Below are 19,473 nucleotides of genomic sequence, written 5' to 3' on the forward strand. Positions count from 1 at the left end.
TTATTTTCTGGCCTTTTCACACTCTGTATTCTCAAGAACATGAGAACTGCTCTTTTCATTATCTTCATTATCTTCATCATCTCTGTTATCTCTGTTGTCTTTATCAGCTCTATTGTTTCTGTTATCCCCATTATCTTCATCAACATCAGATATCTTGTTTGTAAGATTGTGAATATGCTTCAAGTTAATATTCTTGATGTCAACAAGCCTCTACATTTTTGATCCACATCTGTTAGTATAATTCAACAAACTGGAGTTAACTTCATATCAGACCAACTAAAGTACTATCATTTAGGGTCCTAATATTACTATACTGTGATGCACACTCATTACCATTGCCAGTATCTTTCACAAAGTCTAGCCCCACCAAATCATCTAAACTATTCTCATACTTATTGATAATATCAGCAGCAGCAGGCTTTCTCTTCTTTCAAGCATCCCATCTCATATGAGCTCTTGCTTTGTTGAGAATAATTTTATAAATATATGATTGTTGTTCTTCTGTCTGTTGATTTCAAACAGCTTGTAGACATTCAAAAATATCTATTAAAGTACAGTACTAGTTAGCTTTCAAATTAAACCATTCAGCATCTGTAAAGCAGCTTACCCTGCACAGCTTGGCTCTTGAATCTGATACATTCATGACTACCAGTCTCATACTTCTTGATAGCATGGCATAAACATGTTGATACCCAAATGATGCAACCAGCAGGCAGAGAATTAAAGAGATATATAGTGTATTTATTTACAGCAGAGCTGTACATACTCTTACTATACAGAAACTGACCAACAGTAACATATATTATTGGGTTCAGAAAGTGCCTCTTGTCATTCTGCCATTCCAGGCTTCTTAGTAGCAGATTTCATCAGATGGGTGTTTTAGGAAGATGTTGCATACCTTTTTCTCTGAATTGAAACATATAAAGCTATTTTTAAAAAGAAGATCTGCAGCAGTCTCTTTCTACTCTTCAGCTGTTGATTCAAAGAGTTTTCTCATTACAATATTATAAGTTCTTTTCATGAAGTACCCCTGTGCAAAACTTGCAATATCACAAAGCTAACATGTAATATTAAAAACTTATTATATCTTGTAAAGATAATAAGACTTACTCTTCTAGCTTCTATCTTGTTTGATTCATTAGATAGAGTACTTGATATATCACTAATATTATATCTGCTATTATATCATATCTGTACTGCTTTTGTTCAGATGCTCTCAATTATTTCACTAAGTTAATCTGTATTGGCAAGGTATTCAGATTATGGTGTCAGTTGATCATCTGGTACTCTGTTAAGATTCAAACCAGAAAACAGCTGTACTCTTCAGAGTTGCTCTGTAATGGAAAGCACTATTTTGTTGGCTGCATTTAGTAATCTGACCAGATAATACTGCTTGGCATTATATCATATTACATGCTTTGAAGCAGGCAGCTGGATACTGAAAGATATATCTACTGTATTTTCTGGAGTTGCAGTGCTTCTGGCTCTAGTATCAGAATTCCACTAAAGTTCTTTAGCCATCTGCAATGACTTCTACCATGTTGAATATTGTTAGCACTAGCAGATGTATTGTAATTACAACTTACTTTCTCAAATAATATATCAATACTACTATTCTTTGTCAAGTCTATTTCTTCTTACATCATGCTATTCTGTGGCATTGATAATACACTTCTGCCTATTAATTGCATTTGAATTAGTAATTATCTCTGTAGTACATTACTAAAATCTGACTAACTCTGTCTGCTGTTCAGAGAACTCACTAACTGTTTAATTAATGTATTGTATTTGACTGCCTATTGCTTGCATCAACTATTTATCTGATCTTAGAAAAGCTCTTGCAGTACTTACTGGTTTGATTCTCTTTCTTGTTATCTAAGAAGTAGCAGGTGCACTTCTGTACTGAGTAGTGCCTGACTGAATTTGTGATGGCAACTTCCACTTCTGTAACAAGAGCACCATTGTATGCAATTTCTTACATGGGAGTCAGTATTTAATCCCATTAATATAAAACAATTCAAGTTTGACACACCTTTCAATTCACTATGTAATATGTGTGAACAACAACAGGTCAAAGAGAATTAACTTGTGAAATATCTTGCATTGATTATTAATATAGAGAAGAATTCTCAGTACCAGAATGCTGAAATGAAAAAGAAGAATTATTGGAGAAATTGAAGCCTCTAAAATGCTAGTTCAGCATTTAGTAACTAGACTAGTGATCTTTTTAGTAATGATCACCAATCATAAGCTATTTCAAAGCCAGAACTCCTGTGTATCTGCTCTGTAACACAAACTCAAAAAGTCAGCAAAATAGTTATTCTATCAGAAGTGAACATATACATCTAATCATCACTTTCATTGAAAAGCAATTCTTCAATTTCATTCAAACCAGTTCAAAAAAGCCAAAAGCAGCACCATTTTAAGCAATATATCTGTTTGAGAGCTGTTCAGAATAAATGCTCTTTACAGATTTCTAGTAGCTTGTTGTTCAGTAGCTCAAAGTACCAAATTTGAGTATCTTTTCAGTCAAGACTGAGCTCATTTGAAAGCAGTATTCTTAATTATTGAAAGAAGACACATGAAATCAGAGCTGAGTTATCTGTCATACTTGTTCTTTTCTTTGACATGTTTTTACAGTTACTGACAAGATTCTTCACACTACATATTATAATGTCTCTCTGTTCTAAATGTTGGATAACTATATTTGTTGATTCAAGTAAAGTATTATTCATTTCACTACTGCTATTATTCTGTCCAGTAAGAACAACACATTGAAGCTTTGCAGCAGCATTCAGAAACTGTTATTTTTGAGTCTGTTTGCATACTCTGACAATTTCTTTAATGTTAATACCAGAAAAAACAGGGTTGAACTGAGAATAATTACTGTCTGATGAAGTAATTGAGTTTAGGTGTGCAAGCTCTTCTCTAAGTAGATGATACTTTTGGTTGTTGTAACATTTCTGAGCTATTGCTGTTAGATAATATTGTGTCTGGGGAGTTGGATAATCATGAAAGATAGAATTATATTGAGCAATTATTTACTGAATAACATCAAGTAGTTTCTTTTTGTTCTTCTGTGTGCTAAGCTTCTTTCTGGATATCTGTTGTAGGTGCATCTCTTGTTCAACAAAGTGATATAGTAATTGATATGTATTACAGTCAATTTTCAGTTCATGTTTAATCACTGATACTTTCCAATCTTTGACTTCCAGTAATCTGGTGCTAGCTGCATGGCTTTGCCTGGAGAATGTATTTCTGAGGACCATTGTCAGTATTACTTGAGAAAATCACTTAGTAAATAACAGATTCTCAAATTGAATTGCATGTAATAAATAATAAAAAAAACCATGCAACTCATCAAGTTCCAGAATGCAAAACATGAACTGGAGCCTGTAAAGTTACTGTAAGGAGTTGGGAGATGTTACAGATCACATAACTAACTAACTAACAAGTTAGTTAACCAAGTTACTCTGTAACTAGTTAGCCAGTTAGGTAACTAGTTACTTCATATTCCATACAGCTGCAGAAAATGCTTTAATCTTCATTAATATACAGAGTACTTTTATTTATTAAAAGCTACTGTCTTCTTTATAAGTATAGTGTTATTTTATGTTGAGTATGTGTATTCTTTTTATTTAACTCTATAGTTACAGAGCACAGACAATGGAGTTTCAAAGTCATGTTAGAATATATATCTAGCTATACAGCAAGAGTCTGACAGACATGCACATCAGTCATACAGCTAGATATTATGGCCATCCAACTGACTATATAATTATCATGAAGATGTTCTACCTCATCTCTGATATAAATAATTCATTGCAATATGGTTAAGTAGAGTAGTAAAAAGAATGTATCTAACAATTTACTGAAACTTTTTAGTTGCTGATGAGTATTCTTGAATATTTTAATTACTTAGTCAATTCTTTCTCAGATTCTTCATCAGATTTTGCTTTTCTATTCACCATCTCTTGTTGAAGTTTAGAGGAAAACTTATTTGCTAGTGCTGTACTGGTGTTCATAAAATTTAGATTATATAGACTTGTATAAGGTGGCTCACCACTCAATAAGCCAAACCACTTAACAAGCCAAATTTTCACACCATCAAATTTCTTCAACACTCAACTTCAATATGCAATAGTATGGTCAACAATGAAGCAATTAAGCTTGCAATTAAAGATCTTGAATTACAAGAGACTCCAAATTACAGTGCAACTACAAAAAAATATTCAGTCAGCTGAGAGACCCTGCACCAGTAGCATCAAGGCCTACAAGTCAATCACCATGAAGCAACCTTCAGACATAAGAAGAAGCTCACCAATATACAGGAGGATGAGCTCCTAGAGTATATAAACATGCTCTGCAACTGTGGCCTTGCTTCTATGCCTCAAATCCTTTAAAATGTCGTGCAAGAGATGACAGGAGAGGACATGGAAATCAACTGAATAATATAGTTTTGTGAGCATCACAAGAACAAGATCAAGTCTGTTTATCTCAAGCTGCTTGACAAGAATAGACAGGTAGCAGATAATTACCACTGCTTTCAGCACTTCTATAGTCTTGTACTTGAATGCTTTTTTTGCTTCTTTGCAAGTGCAGTTATTGAATTTAACTAACTTGTTGTGCTGCTGCATTTAGTTAAGTGAGAAAATCAGCCAGTATAATATTACACTGAAAAACACATACAACTTTAATGAAAAGGAATTTCTTCTAGGCTTCTGTCATGCCTTAAAGTATCTTGTCTCTATTAAAGCTCTACAAGCTGGTAAAAGTGTTGCAACTCAGAATGGAAGCCAGGAATTCCTCTCACTGCTCTGTTCAGTCTATGCAGATGGGATTGCATTGCCTCCAGCTCTTATTTATCAGGGTGAATCCAGAGATCTTCAGAATATATGACTGGATGATTTTGATGGAAGCAAATATGCCTACTTTGCAGCCTCAGTGAATGGCTGGAGCAATGATGAATATGGCCTGGAGTGGTTGCAATAGATTTTTAATCTGCATACAAAGGCAAAAGCAGATAGAGCAAGATGTCTGCTTCTACTAGATGGGCATTCTTCCTATATAAATATGAAATTTATTGAATATGCAAACTGTGAAAGGATCCTGCTGTTGATTCTTTCACCACACTCTACCCACCATTTGCAGCCTCTTGATGTTGGTGTTTTTGGGCTGCTGAGCAAGGTGTATTCCAGCAAGCTGGAATCTCTACTACACTGTAGACTGGGCTATATTCAAATGACAAAAAGGGATTTCTGGAGACTATTCAATGCAGCATGGAAGAAGGCTTTGACAGGTGACAATATACATGCTGGCTTTACAAAGACTGGGATTTATTCTCTGGATCCTCAGTGTCAACTAAGCTGATTTGAAACTGCTGATCAACAAGGCCCTGCATCACTAGTTGAGCCTTTTATCCCTACAAATATACAGGAGCTTTGTCAAGAGGTTAAGAGTATTTATCTTCAGCACAGCTTAAATTCACAGAGTATTGGATGGGTTATCAAAGCCAGCAAGCAATTTGCAATACAAAATGAACTGCTAGAGCATGAAAATCAGGCTCTAAAATCAACTATCATGACAGAGAAACAGTGCTGCAAGCAAGGCAAGCCCCTAGACCTACTCAATCATGATAAGCCAAGCCAGGCCCAGTTCTGGAGTCCTACAAAAGTCCTGCAGGCTCGGGAACACTGGAATGAAATAGAGGCTGAGAAAGCTCACAAAATTGCTCAAACACAAGAGGCAAAGCTTCAACAGGAGCTCTAAAGAGAGTAGGCAGCTAGAGAGGCTGAAGAAAAACAGATTGAATAAGAGACTACCCATATGAAGGCCCGCAAGCAACAAGAGACTGAAAAGCTTGAACATGCTATACAACAAGAGGCCCAGTGTGTTGCTCATGAGAAGAAAAAGGCTTTACAACAAGCAGAGAAGAAGAGACAGACTGTTGAATGTGCTAGTAAACACAAGAGGCAAAGCTTCAACAGGAGCTCTAAAGAGAGTAGGCAGCTAGAGAGGCTGAAGAAAAACAGATTGAATAAGAGACTACCCATATGAAGGCCCGCAAGCAACAAGAGACTGAAAAGCTTGAACATGCTATACAACAAGAGGCCCAGTGTGTTGCTCATGAGAAGAAAAAGGCTTTACAACAAGCAGAGAAGAAGAGACAGACTGTTGAATGTGCTAGTAAACACCAGCAGTCAGAGCTTCAAGCACCAGCTTCAAAGCACCATCAGCATGGCCTCTCTATGAAAGAATCTCATTGCAGCAAGCCTATACAATCTTTCCAAAGCAGTAGTAAGAGCTCTACAAGTCTCCCTAACAAGTCTTTATGCTCTCTAGCTGAGAAATCTACTGCTGACATTCCTTTACAATCTTTTCTATCCACCCCCTGTATCTCTTGCTCTGGCTGCAATATCAGGCCGTCCACACATTTATTTTCATAGCTACACTAATTTCTATACTTCAAAGAACACACTCATTTAATATTTAATAGCTAGTTTAATAATAATAATTTGTTGTTGAGATAATTAATAAATTTGTAGCGTGGAGCATTGAAAGGAATTTGGCTTGTTGAGTGGTTTGGCTCATTGAGTGGTGAGCCACCTTACTGGTTTCAGTCAATATAGTTGTTCACATAAAAAAGTCTTTTGCCTCTGTATGAAGATTTGTCTTCTGTTGCTGAAACAACATATGCATTACAGATAATATTCTCTATAAAGTAGATTTGTTATTTACCAAGATTGTGGCTTTTTGACAGAGACTTTTAAGATATTACAGGCAATTTCATCTCAACCATGCCATAAATCTTATACAAATTTCCAGTACAGATCTGTAACATGTTAATAAATGCATTATTATATGTTGCAGATTGTGCAGATAATATATTGGTCTTTTAACTTCTTGTATATTCTGTCTGTTCATAATCAAGAACTATTATTACAATCACAAGCTGGCCAACCATCTTGCCATCCAATATGAACCTACTTGCCCAGAATAGTTCATACACTTAGACCCAAATATAGTTCTGCTGCCAGAAATTTGTTTTTCTCATTCATGCTGGTGAGTAATACACAATTTCCTTGATTAATCTTTCTAAGTTTGAGCTATTCTTTCCATCTGGTTTTCAAGTTATGATAGATTGGTGAATTTGAAGGCAGTATGTCTTGATTCAATCTGATTAAGGCTCTTGTTCATTACTGAAAGCACAAGTTTCTCCAGATTTTGTAATATTTAATTGCTTTTGTATTTTCTGAACAAATACAGCAAGTGCTTCAAGAAATTCATTATTCAGACTTCTCAATTTGCTGGCTAGATCTGCAGCAGTGAGTTGATTCTTGGGGAGATTTCTAGAACTCAGTTCAGATACCTGCTACTCTAAGTCACATATAGGCACTGCCTCTGATAGGCATGTGTTCTTGGCTTCTAGCTCATCAGCCACTCTTGCTACTTCTTGATTCAGGATTTTATCATCAAGTGCTGTATTCTTGATTGACATCATGTTCATGCAGTGAATGTTGTATTTAATTATTTGATTCTGATATAATTCTTGCTTGTTGATTCTACTGAATGGCTTTTTAACTAAATGTTTGTGTGATATCTTATAATTCTCAGTATCAAATCTATCAAGACTCCCAAATTCATGGATGAATTGTGTGTAGTGAACAAGTACATGGAACTTCAGAAAGTTAAAATGCTCACTCTCAGCAGAATCTTTGTTATTTGTTTGATAGTCACTAAAAGCTTATTTAAGTCTGTTGATTTAATACAGTACATGTTCAATATATTTTAATGTATTCTCATCATGCAACTAATATCACACAAGAAAAAGCAGATCAAGTACAGCATAAGCAAATAGTATGGCAGCTGGCTTTATCTTTATCAGCATTGGAGCAATTACTACAATTAACTGTTGTGCAACTGCTCTCTGTTGAACTCAGGTCCATTAACTTATAGTGCTGAACTTCTTGAAGTGCTTCAGTGAATAATATACAGGAATCTGTTAAAACTGCTTATTAAGCCTTGCAATACCACCAGCATCTGATTGTTATGTATTCATGTGACACTCTTGGATCTTTGGAAGTTAAGAGGTATTACAGTGAGTAATAACAAATTGGGGTAGTAATTAATAGTCCAATAATGCTTCAGTTGAGCCAGTAGTCTTGCTCTGATGACAAAGAGTTTCTGTGCAGGTGTGATAGAGTCAGGGCAAGACTATAAGACCTTCTCAAGAGTAGCAGAATCAGGTACAGTCATACAGTATTACAGCACTTCAGTGATATGAAAAGTAATCAAGATATGAAAGTATCTGATTCAAAGATATCTAGTAGATTGGTAAGAAGATTGATCATGATGAACAAGTTTATTGAATCTCTGATAATGAGTGTTCTTATATATATGATGCTTCTCTGGTGATACTTGTGATACTTTCTTTTAGATTGCTTGTGTTATAGTATCATGATACATGATACTCTCTCTCTTATATCTCATCTTGCTCATATCACTTTCTGGTCACATGACTTCTTGTCTTAAGGTTTCTCCACAATAGTCTGTAACTCTGTCTTGTCAGGTTTCATCCAATCATCCTGTGTCTTTGGCTGCTGTGCCACAAGTTTCATAACATCATCTCCTTCTTTTACAGTATGTTGTCCCCAATCACTTTATCTTCTTTTCTGGAGTATAAAAGAGTGTTCTTCTCTTCTTGTGTTTCTCTGTGATCTTCTTTCTTAAGTGAGTGTCTTTATGGCTTAACCATGGCTTTCAAGTCTGCCATTCACAAGAATGCTCTGATCACTAATATTGAGAAATCAGGCTTTATTATAGTCTTCTCTTGTGTTTATTGTTCTTCTCTTAATAAGATATGCATTATGTCTTCTTGTTCTTTTTGATACAGTGAGTGTGTGTATTCTGGTTGTTTGTATATTCATGACAATGGTCCTTCTGTCAAGAAGTGATGTTCTCTTGAAAAAGCTCAGGAGAAACTGGAGTTGAAGAAACACCAAGCTCTTGAGAAACAGATTTGCATCTTCTTGAAACTTCTTTATCTTCAAAAAAAGAGTCTCTTCTTAAATATCATGGTAGTGATATGATAGTTCAGGGTCTTTCTTCTTTGGAGGAATTGGAGTGCCTGGAAGAGAAAGAACAGAAAAGAGTGACTAAGCAGGCAGAAATTCAAAATCTGCTTGTCTTATTAAATAATCTTTCTTCTTCAGACTCTCTTCTGGTTGTTTCTGATTTGTTCATTAATGCTTTGCTGAGTGAGGGTGTTGTTAATAATATATCTTAACAATCATTTAGGCAGTCTTGAGATTTTCTGTTGGTTCCCAGATGTTTTCTGAGGTATCATACTCTTTTCATTTTATCAAGTAGTGAAGTTTTCTGCTGATCTTCTGATAATCTAGTATCTGTTTGACTTTGTATTCTTGTTCTTCATCAATCTCCATGAGCATTTCTTTAATGTGTAGTGGTGCTTTCTCCAGTAATAAGACATGAAATACTGGATGTATTCTCATCTTCTTGGGTAGTTGGAGTTTGTAATTGACTTTTCCAATCTGCTTTATGATTTTGTATAGTCCCAATTTTTTGAAATTGAGTTTTTTGCTTGGTTATTTGGTTTTGATATTCTATTGAATTAGAAATACTTTTTCCCTCTCTTTCAGAATTGGTGTCTTCTGGTATTTTCTGTTGTAGTAATGCTTCATTCTCTCATTCAGGAATTTGATGTCCAACTTCATCTGGTTCTGCAGTTCTTGTAGTTATATTGCTGTAAGTTCTGCTTCTTGAGCTTTCTGTCATGCAATTCTCAGTTGTTTCTGTGTCTCTGGTTCTCTGCTGTAGTTCATGTAGAATGGTGTCATTTCTGTAGTGGTGTTCTTTGCTCCATTGTATGCCAATTATGCCATGGGTAGTAGTATAACCCAATTATTCTGCTGGTAGTTGACATATTCTTGTAGATATTGCTTCAAGATTTGGTTCAGTCACTCTGTCTGTTTATCTGTCTGTAAATGATAGGCTGTTGACATCTTCTGTTCAGTTTCCAATTGTGCCATCAGTATTGTCCAGAATTTGCTTATGAATCTGGTGTCTCAGTCTGTGATTATCTCTTCTGGTATTCCATGGTTAGCAAGCATGTTTTACAGTACTATCAGTGCTGTATCTGATGCTGTTGTTGCTTCTCTGAACAGTATGAAGTATCTGTACTTCATTAATCTGTTGGTGACCACTAGTATTGAGTCATACTTCTTCCCTTCCATATTCTTTGAATTTGGAAGTTTTGTGATGAAATCCATTGCTATAAATCTTCATGGTTCTTACAGTTGCAGTATTGGCTGTAGCTTTCTGTATAGTTGGTGTTTGTTGGCTTTGCTTCATGCACACATCTTATATTCTTTAACATGTTGTTAAATATCTGTCCACATTTCTGGCTAATAGTAGGTTCTTGTGATTTTCTCCATTGTCTTGTTGGTCCCAAAATGTCTTGTAGTAATTATATCATGTTCTTGTACCATCACTTGCTTTCTGACTTCTCTGAATATATATATTAGTCTATAATATAGTATCATTTCTTCTTTTTTCTTGAAGTTCTCATTTTTTTTGTTAATCTTTTTTGCATATTCATCTTTCTTTATTGCTTCTTTAATCTTTTTCTTGATATCTGATTCTTCTATAGTGATTCTTGTTACTCTTAACATTTGTCAGTCCAGAACCATATTCTTTGTTTCTTTTAACTTTTTAAAAAGTGTTCTTGAATTCTGTTCCTTTCCTATAAGATCCAGTCTTTGACTTAATGTGTTCACCCAGGCATTTTCTGTACCTTTGCAGTATTATATTCTGAAGTTATAGTGTACCAGTATGTCTGCATACTATCTGGCCTGTTGTCTTGTAAGCTCTTTAGTCATTATAAAGTATTGCAGGTTGTTGTGATCTGAGATGATTTCTGTCTGGTGTTGATTTTCTTGCAGTTTGATTTTCCATTTTTTCAGTGATGCCACTATTGCAAGTAGTTTCTTGTCATGAATATTGTAGTTCTGTTTGGCTGGTGTTATTATTCTTGCATAGCACACAACTAATTATAGTCTTTCTTGTTCATCTGGTTATTGTAGTCTTCCTGCTATTGCACAATCTAATACATCCATGTCAATTACATATCTTCTTGTTAAGTCATAGTGTTGTCTCATTTCTTCTTTTCTGAACTTGTTTTTTATTGCTTCAAATGCTTGTTGATACTCTATTGTCTATTTGAACACTTTATCTTTCTTGAATAGCTGTATGAGTGGTCTCACTTTCTTCAAAAATTCATGTATGAACTATCAGTAGTAATTTGCTAGTCTGTAGAACATCTGAACTTCTTTGACTTCTTTTGGTGTCAGTTATTGTAGTATTTTATTAATTTTTCCTGGCTCCATTTGTATTCCTTCTGTTAACATGATGTGTTCAAGATATCTGATTTTCTTCTTGAAGAAGTCACACTTCTTTAGTTTTGCTGGTAGATTGTATTTTTATAGTTTTTCTAGTACTTTCTTGACTTTTCCAGTGTGATTCTTTTGGTCTTCTTTGGTGAATATAACCACATCATCAAGGTATGCAATGACAAAGTCATCTAGATATTCTTATAGTACATTGTTGATGAGTGCTTGAAATGTTGCTAGTGCATTTGTTAATTCAAACAGCATGATGTTGTACTTGTATAGTCTGTATTATGTTCTGAACACTGTTTTTCATTCATCATCTTCTTTGATTTGTATCTGATGGTAGGCATTTTTGATGTCAATTAGAGTAAACCATGTTACTCCCCTCAATCTGTCTTGCACTTCTTTGATCAGTGGTATCAGATAGCAGTTCTTGACTGTAATGCTGTTCAACTGTCTATAATCTACACATAGTTGTAGGGTTCCATTCTTCTTTGGTGCAAACAGTATTGAATATCCTGCCAGTGATGTTAACTTTCTGATGTAATCTTTCTTGAGATTATTCTTGATATATTTCTTCACTTCAGCTGATTCTTTCTTGTTCAACCTGTATATTAGCAATTTCACTGGTTGTTTTCCATCTTGTAGTTTTATCTTGTAGTTCCAGGGTTCATGCTTTGGTAGACTGCTGCTCTGATCTCTTTTCCTGAATATATTAATGTATTTCCAGAATTCTTCTAGTAGAGTTTTCTTGATCTTTTCATCCTGGTCATTCTTTTGTACTTGCAGCTGCTCTGAGTCATTAGAGTTCTTTGTGGCTTGATTTACTTTGTTGTCATGAGTTGGGTTTTCATGAATTTCTTCTGTATTGATTAATCATTCTCTATACAGTATCTTTCTGTTGACCTGACTTATTACAGCCAGTATCTCATCTAAGTCATTTCTGAGTGTAAGTCTCTGATTGTGATATACTGGTTTGAGAGAGCATCTATAGTTCATCAGTCTAGTCTTTTCTTCTCACCAGTCAATTTCTGGATTGTGTTATTTCAATCAAGAGTATCTCAAGACTATATTATAGTCTTCTAGATTTATTACTTCAAAACACACTTTCTTATGATGTTGTTCTATTCTTATTTCAATAGAATATGTTTTTTCTTCAACTCTGTGCAGAGTTTCTTCTTCCAGTCCTGATAACTGGTAGGGGTATTTTTTCATTCACTTTATAATGTCAGCTTGTTTGGTGAATCTTCTATCAATAAATAGTCCAGTTGCTTCTGAGTCCACTAAGACTGTTGTGTGCTTTAATTCAAGTAAGATTGCTATAACTCTGAGATGACAGATTTGTTTGTTGGTGGCTAACAGTTTTGCTTGCCTATTCATGCTGCTTACAGGCTCTTATTTGTAGCAGTCCACTCATTTTCCAAATTAATAAGAATTATCTTAGATGCCTATTTGTGTATTGTGTAATTTTCTTTATTGATACACCAGATCTTGTGTATTCTTTACATGTACTTGTTGTCTTTGCATTCTGCACAGGTTTCACATTCTTCTAAATCATGCAGGAATCTTGCCATTTTCCAAAATCTTTTACTTTTATGGAATTTGCATTAGCATTTGTACTCAAATTTATTGTAACAAGAGTGGTCTGGTTTTTTCATCTCTTTCTGTTTTTCACTCCAGTGTTATTCACATGTTATTATTACTAATAATTCATTGTTTTCTTCATATGTTGTCCAGTGCACTTAATTATCTTAGATTCATAATGTTCTTGCTGTTAGGCATTTTTTCTCTTCAGGTGTCATGCTTTTCATGAGACTGAGTTTCTTCAAGATATCTTCTTTGTGTTTCTCAAATTCTAGTATTTTCCAGCTTAACTCTTTTTTCAATTTCAGTATGGGTTTTTCTTTCTTGTCTGACCAATATTCTTCATTATTGCTGTTGTCTTGCTTCTGGATTGCTTGCAGCTTTCTTGATGATTGTAGATAATATCTGCTATCTTTTTCATCTTAATAAATAGAGCAATTGTCTTTGTAACAAAAGCTCTAATGAATTCTGGTGTAGTCTGAATATTTCATATATAAGATATTCTGTAAATCTGGCATCTTTCATTCTTTCTTCTCAGTGTCACATCTGTAACACTGGCAATTTTTGATGTTGCAGCTATAATCTCTGTAATACATAAAGTCTTTCATAATTCATGTCTATTGTTCAAACTCTTCTTGTTGTTTCTGGTGAAGTTCACATAAACATTTATAGATTAAGTATTAAGCATGTTTCTTGTGTTTTGGATCTTGAATTTCATTCATTTTTTGTCTGTAATAATATTTGCAGTCAAGTGGTTGAATTCCCCAATTATCACTTAATTCATCTCTTGTTTTCATGCATAGTTCTTTACATAACTCTTATTTTTCATCATCCAGCTTGTTTTGATATTTCAGTTTATCTTACAGCTGCTGGAGTAGTTTCAGGTAAGCTTTCATAACTTGTTCTTCAAATATTTTCCTGAACTGTTGTTGAAGTTTTTCTTTAGTTTGCTCTTTCTAAGTTGTCACTCAGAAATGCTGTTTTATTTCAGAGTCTTCTTTATTTTCTTTTAAGATTGTTCTGAGTTTTTTGTCTTTTTGATCTGTCTTTTTTGCTCTATATTGTCTTGCTTGATGTTCTAACTTGATACAATAAAAGCATAGTTTTTTCTTTTTTCTTTATTCTTTCTCTTTCTCATCAAGAGTGTCAAACTTTATCACATTCAGCTTCATAGGTGTGTATTTATAAGAATTCAGTTGTACTTGCTTGTTCCAGCCTCAATTTTCTATGTAATTTAACAGGCTGGCTCTCTTCTATAGTGCTTTTCCTTATTTTTCCATCTTTTATTTGTAAAGTCAGTTTCTAATTCTGACTGCCACTTCAATCATCTTGATTAGAGTGCATGGTCATTTCTTCAATTACACTATTTCATCTTTAATCTCATCAAATAGTTCTTGATAGAAGATGTTGGCTAAGGCTTCATTATTCTAATCAGTATTAATACAGACTTGCTGGAATCTCATGGTGTAGTCTTGTAGTGATATCTTTTATTGTATGTGATATAACTGCTGGGCTGCTGCATTCCATTTCTCAACTTTTTTAAAAGTGGTTTTCAATATCTGAATAAAGGTATTGTAGCTGTTAATGATCTTGAGCATGTCATTGTTCTGATTGACTTTGTCTTTTTTGTAATAATTTTATAGATAGGCATCAAACCAATTGAATGCTGCTCTGTAAAGATATAATACTGCCATTATTATCTTGTTCTTGTTACTGTTAAGTTCTTTGCCTTTCATATTCATATAGATGTGTAGTTGTTTCAAGAAAGCTTATAATTTTTCTTATTTACTCTTGAAGAATTCTGGTGGATTGACTTTAGCTTTGTCTTTCTTTTTCTGTTGTCCAGTGGATGGGATGGCCATGATTTGAATCTCAAGTTGCTTATTATAATCTTTCAATTCACAGTTCTGCTCTTCAAGTTTCTCAGTAATCTGTTCAAGCTGCAAGATTCTATTTATAAGATCTTAAGCATTGATAGCTGGTGCTTTAAATGCAGACATAGTTTCTATATTTCATTAGATTTTGATATGGGGTGGAATTGTATCTTTATCTTTTAATGTGATGTAGAAAGTTCTTTCTTTGTACATAATCTCTGAAATCTCAGGTGTATTCTCTTCTGGGTCAAAAGTGATTAATGTGTTATGTATTCATGTGACACTCTTGAATCTTTGGGGGTCAAGAGGTATTACAGTAAGTAATAACAAATTGAAGTAGTGATTAATAGTTTAATGATGCTTTGATTAAGCTGGCAGTCTTGCTCTAATGACAAAGGGTTTCCATGCAGGTGTAACAGAGTCAGAGCAAGACTATAGGGCCTTCTCAAGAGTAGCAGGATCAGGTACAGTTATACAGTATTACAGAACTTCAGTAGTATAGAAAGTAATCAAGATATGAAAGTATCTGATTCAAAGGTATCTAGTAGATTGGTAAGAAGATTGATTACAATGAACAAGTTCATCAGATTTCTGGTAATAAGCATTCTTATATACATGATGCTTTTCTGATGATACTTGTGATACTTTCTTCTAGATTGCTTATATTATAGTATCACAATACATAATACTCTCTCTCTTATATCTTGTCTTACTTGTATCACTTTCTGGTCACATGACTTCCCATCTTAAGGTTTCTCCACAACAATTTATGACTCTGTCTTGTCAGGTTTCATCCAATTGTTCTGTGTCTTTGGCTGCCGTGCCACAAGTTTCATAATACTGATATAGTAATGATGGGATCAGAGTCTTTCTTCTCTTGATAAGTTGCTTTGAAGACATTCTTGATTAAAGCCTTCAACCAGTCAATCAAATGATTCACTAGCTCTTTAAGTAATTGATGAAGAATGTTAATCATTATAATATTGTGAACATTTATCAATGGATGGTGCCATACAAAGTTTGAAACAGTATGAACCCACATTTCTTTAATTCTTATTGGAATTTCATCAAGTCTTCTGGTTATTATTGCATTCTGCTGGTTCTGAAGCATTGCCAGTGTGTATTTATGGGTTCTCATTGGCCAGAATTCTGTCAGATTCTCTCATGCATTAGGTAGAACAGTACAAATGGTGCAGTGTCTACTATTTTTAACTTTAGTTATCAATACTTGTTCTTCATAGTTGGCTATTATTCTGGTAAGAATAGGAAAACAGTTTTGAACTCATCCATCAGCATATTTGATCATGAAGTCTGTTTTATACAAGTGTTCAAGTGCTAATTAACTTCATCAACTGTCAGTCAATTTTGCCAACAGATTCAGCATATATCTAGTTGTATGGCTAGATTATATGTTATGATGACAGGAACCTGTAGTGCTTTAAAGTAAGACTTATGCTTCAGTATAATTCTTATAGACTTATAATACACTCAGAATTTAAGTTCTCATGATATATTCTTTAGTGATGGAAGAAATTCAACAAGCATTGTACCATTCATGTTATAAGACTGTCTTGCCATATTGCTTAAATTTCCAATTAAGAGATATACAGGCCATGAGTTCAAGTCTTTATATTAATTGGTAAGCTGCATTTTGTCTGTTGCAATCAACACTGGTACTACAGTTATGCCATCAGGAAAGTTCTTCTGTATATTTCATCACTAATTTCCAGTATGCATTTCTGTATACACTTAGTTATTACTCTGATTAAAGTGCTGCACTGATTTATATACCAGATGTTTTTGAAATAGTTTATGATCAAGAAGATGTCAAATAACATATTCAACTTTCTGATACTGAAGCTTGTGTGCCTCAAAGTGCAAATCTGATTCTGGCAAGAGAACTGTTACATTCATCTGAACTTAATTTCTTGCAGTATAGTCATGTAAGATCTTAGCAACTTTTGAGAAGAGCTTGTCTGCATTATGAAAACTCAGTTGTGTAGTGATACTGTATAGAGAAGGGCTCTTCAAGAAGTTATTAATATTTTTCTTGCTGAGTTTTGCTCTGAAAAAGAAACTTGCTATTCTATAATTAATCTTACTATAAAATAAATAAAATGAATTGTATTCTTCCAGATATTCAGGATCAGGTTCAATTTGAATATCAACAGATATACCTGCCCTTCAACCTGTTGTGATGGTGTGGGTTGTGAATGTGATAGAAAGCTTGACTAGTGAAACCAGAATATAGAAGTTTGAGCTTCTTTTAATAGTGGATTCTGTATATTCTTTCTTGCCACCAGTCTCAACATTACTTGTAACCAAATCTTCTTGTAATGAAAAGTTGCTAGCTGCTGTACTTTTAAGTGACAAGATTTCTAGCTTATTTATCTTAATATTCTCTTTCCTTATATTAGCCAACCAGTCACTATAGTTGTCATGGACAAAATCCTATTCACCAGTAGAGATTCTAGTAGTGTTGAGGTTGTCAGCATGTTCTTGAATCTCTGAGTCTGTTGGAATGGATGCTGATTCAGTCTGAGAAGACTGGAATTCTTGAAGATAGTCAAGCAATACTTGACATTTTGCATAATGCCTCTCTAATTCACTCAATATGGAGATTTGCTTGCTACAAGCAGCACAATAGTAATAGAAAAACATCATCCAAAAATTTGATTGCTAGTGAATTGTTGCACAATAATAAACACTTCACTTTATACTTGCTCTGACTTTACTTTATGCTTACTTTAGCCTCACTTACAGAGCAGTGTATTTTTACTGTAATATTATAATAATATTTACAAGCTAGTTTATTTTAGGCTTAGCTTGACAGTATTATGTCAGGTATAAATATCTCTTCTCTTCTCTCTTTCACAACTCTCAACATTATATTTAGCTGTACTGCTGCTGCTTCTGCTGCAGAAAAGAAAGTATTACTAGCTTGATTACTTAACAGCAGCATTTAGTAAGTTCTACCAATGTTGTGCTTTCTATAAAAATCTAGCTAATGTTTATGGAGGTTCTGCTATATTAGAACCATTGCAAATAACTGGAGAAATTACACTACTCTATTATTTGTTGCCTTTATAGATACTGAGCATTTGATTGGTGATGCTGTAAAGAATCAAGTTACCATAAACTCTGTAAATACAGACTTTAATGTCAAGTGTCTTATCAGTTATAAATTCAATAATACTGAGATTCAAGCTGACATGAAACACTTTCTCTTCAAGATTATTAATAAGGGTGGCAAGCTCATTATCTTGAATTCAAAGACAAGACCAAATAATTTATACCAGAGAAGATTATCTTCTCTGTCAACAATGCTGGTGTGACTGTGCCAGTCTACTTCAATAACAAAGCAGTTTCCACTGGAGAAGATCTCCTCCATGGTCTTGACTAAGATGGGGAAGATGGCTGAATCTCATCTTGATGGCACTGTTAACAATGCTGGCATGACTGTGCCAGTCTACTTTAACAATTTCCAGTGTCAAGCTACCAAGAATGCCAGTCTCATTGCTGATTTTAACATTTTCTATATTCTGAACAAGCTCAATGTCACCATGATTGTGCATGACTTTGAATTGAAGTTAGTTGCTATAAAGTTTCTTATACTTGCTATTCTGAAATACACATGTAGTATTGAGATGTTGTAATATGATATAGAGATTCTATATTATTTTCTTGTTGCCATGCTTGTCTACTTGATCTACTGAGCTGTTATCTAGCTGTAAGACATAGCATGTATTTTAGGAATGCTGCTGAAGATTTACAGCTTCTACTCTAAATGTGAGAATATTAGATCTCAACATGCTATCTTTCTAGCTGTATGGCACAGAGACATATTGTTTTGGATTTTCTAATTAGGTCAAGGGTCTACACTTTATTTTTTTTGCTATAATCTCTCTTCCAACTCTCTCTTGAACTACTAATCTACACAGTCTTGCCAGCTATTCTACAAGCTTGCCAGCTCTCCAAATCAGTAAAGGTAAGCTCTCTACAGTCATGAATTCCAATCTTGAAAGAGCTTATAAGCTTTCTAACTAGAGATTAGCAATATACAGACTTTCTTGTGAGATTCTCTTTGCAAAAGAAGCTTTGAAGGCACTTTTAACAGGTTGATATAGAGCTTAAGAGAATTACTAGATATTTCTTTTAAACAATTTTATGTGTCACACAGCTAGATTTACTTGACTTCTTGTGACAGATTCCTGCTGTACAGCTAGTATGACTCAATATTTACCATATTATTTCTTCTGTTATACTGACATTCAATGTAGCTTCTATTTGCAAATAGATAATACAGTCCCTACCTCAGTCCTAACTGCTTCAAGCAAGAAAATCAGCACACCAAAACCTTGCAAATCAGTAAAAGCTGAAAACCTTTGCCTGAGCACAATCTCTGGAGTTTATGTTCTTGATGATAGTCAAATTCATGAAAATCAAGTCAAACTTGCAGGATATCTTGGCTTCCTGATGACAGGTACACTACAAGAATAGATGCATTCAGATGATATTGACTACATTTTAACCACATTTTACAAAAAGTACTCCAATTTCTTTGAAAGAACAGGCCCTGCATACAAGACTGAATCTTCTATTTGTAT

At 34.2% G+C, this 19,473-nt stretch overlaps 3 protein-coding genes across 3 annotated transcripts; 1 reads left to right on the top strand and 2 right to left on the bottom strand.

Annotated features, from left to right (window-relative positions):
* CIMG_13431 (uncharacterized protein) lies at positions 1-643 on the bottom strand (the record flags this gene model as incomplete). Its single annotated transcript, XM_001245741.1, has 4 exons — positions 1-210; positions 278-380; positions 521-543; positions 608-643. 4 exons carry the CDS (start codon positions 641-643, stop codon positions 1-3), a joined length of 372 nt encoding a protein of 123 aa, XP_001245742.1.
* Positions 644-15,698: 15,055 nt separating this feature from the next.
* Positions 15,699-16,004, bottom strand: CIMG_13432 (uncharacterized protein; the record flags this gene model as incomplete). Its single annotated transcript, XM_004446114.1, has 1 exon — positions 15,699-16,004. The coding sequence occupies one exon, from the start codon at positions 16,002-16,004 to the stop codon at positions 15,699-15,701; it is 306 nt and encodes a 101-aa protein (XP_004446171.1).
* A 2,251-nt stretch (positions 16,005-18,255) lies between these two features.
* On the top strand, positions 18,256-18,852 carry CIMG_13433 (uncharacterized protein; the record flags this gene model as incomplete). The annotated part of the gene is made up of 3 exons (XM_001245745.2): positions 18,256-18,455; positions 18,642-18,693; positions 18,808-18,852. The coding sequence occupies 3 exons, from the start codon at positions 18,256-18,258 to the stop codon at positions 18,850-18,852; spliced, it is 297 nt and encodes a 98-aa protein (XP_001245746.2).
* Positions 18,853-19,473: the final 621 nt, after the last annotated feature.

This window comes from Coccidioides immitis, assembly GCF_000149335.2.
Source record: "Coccidioides immitis RS genomic scaffold supercont3.4, whole genome shotgun sequence".
NCBI lineage: Eukaryota > Fungi > Ascomycota > Eurotiomycetes > Onygenales > Onygenaceae > Coccidioides > Coccidioides immitis.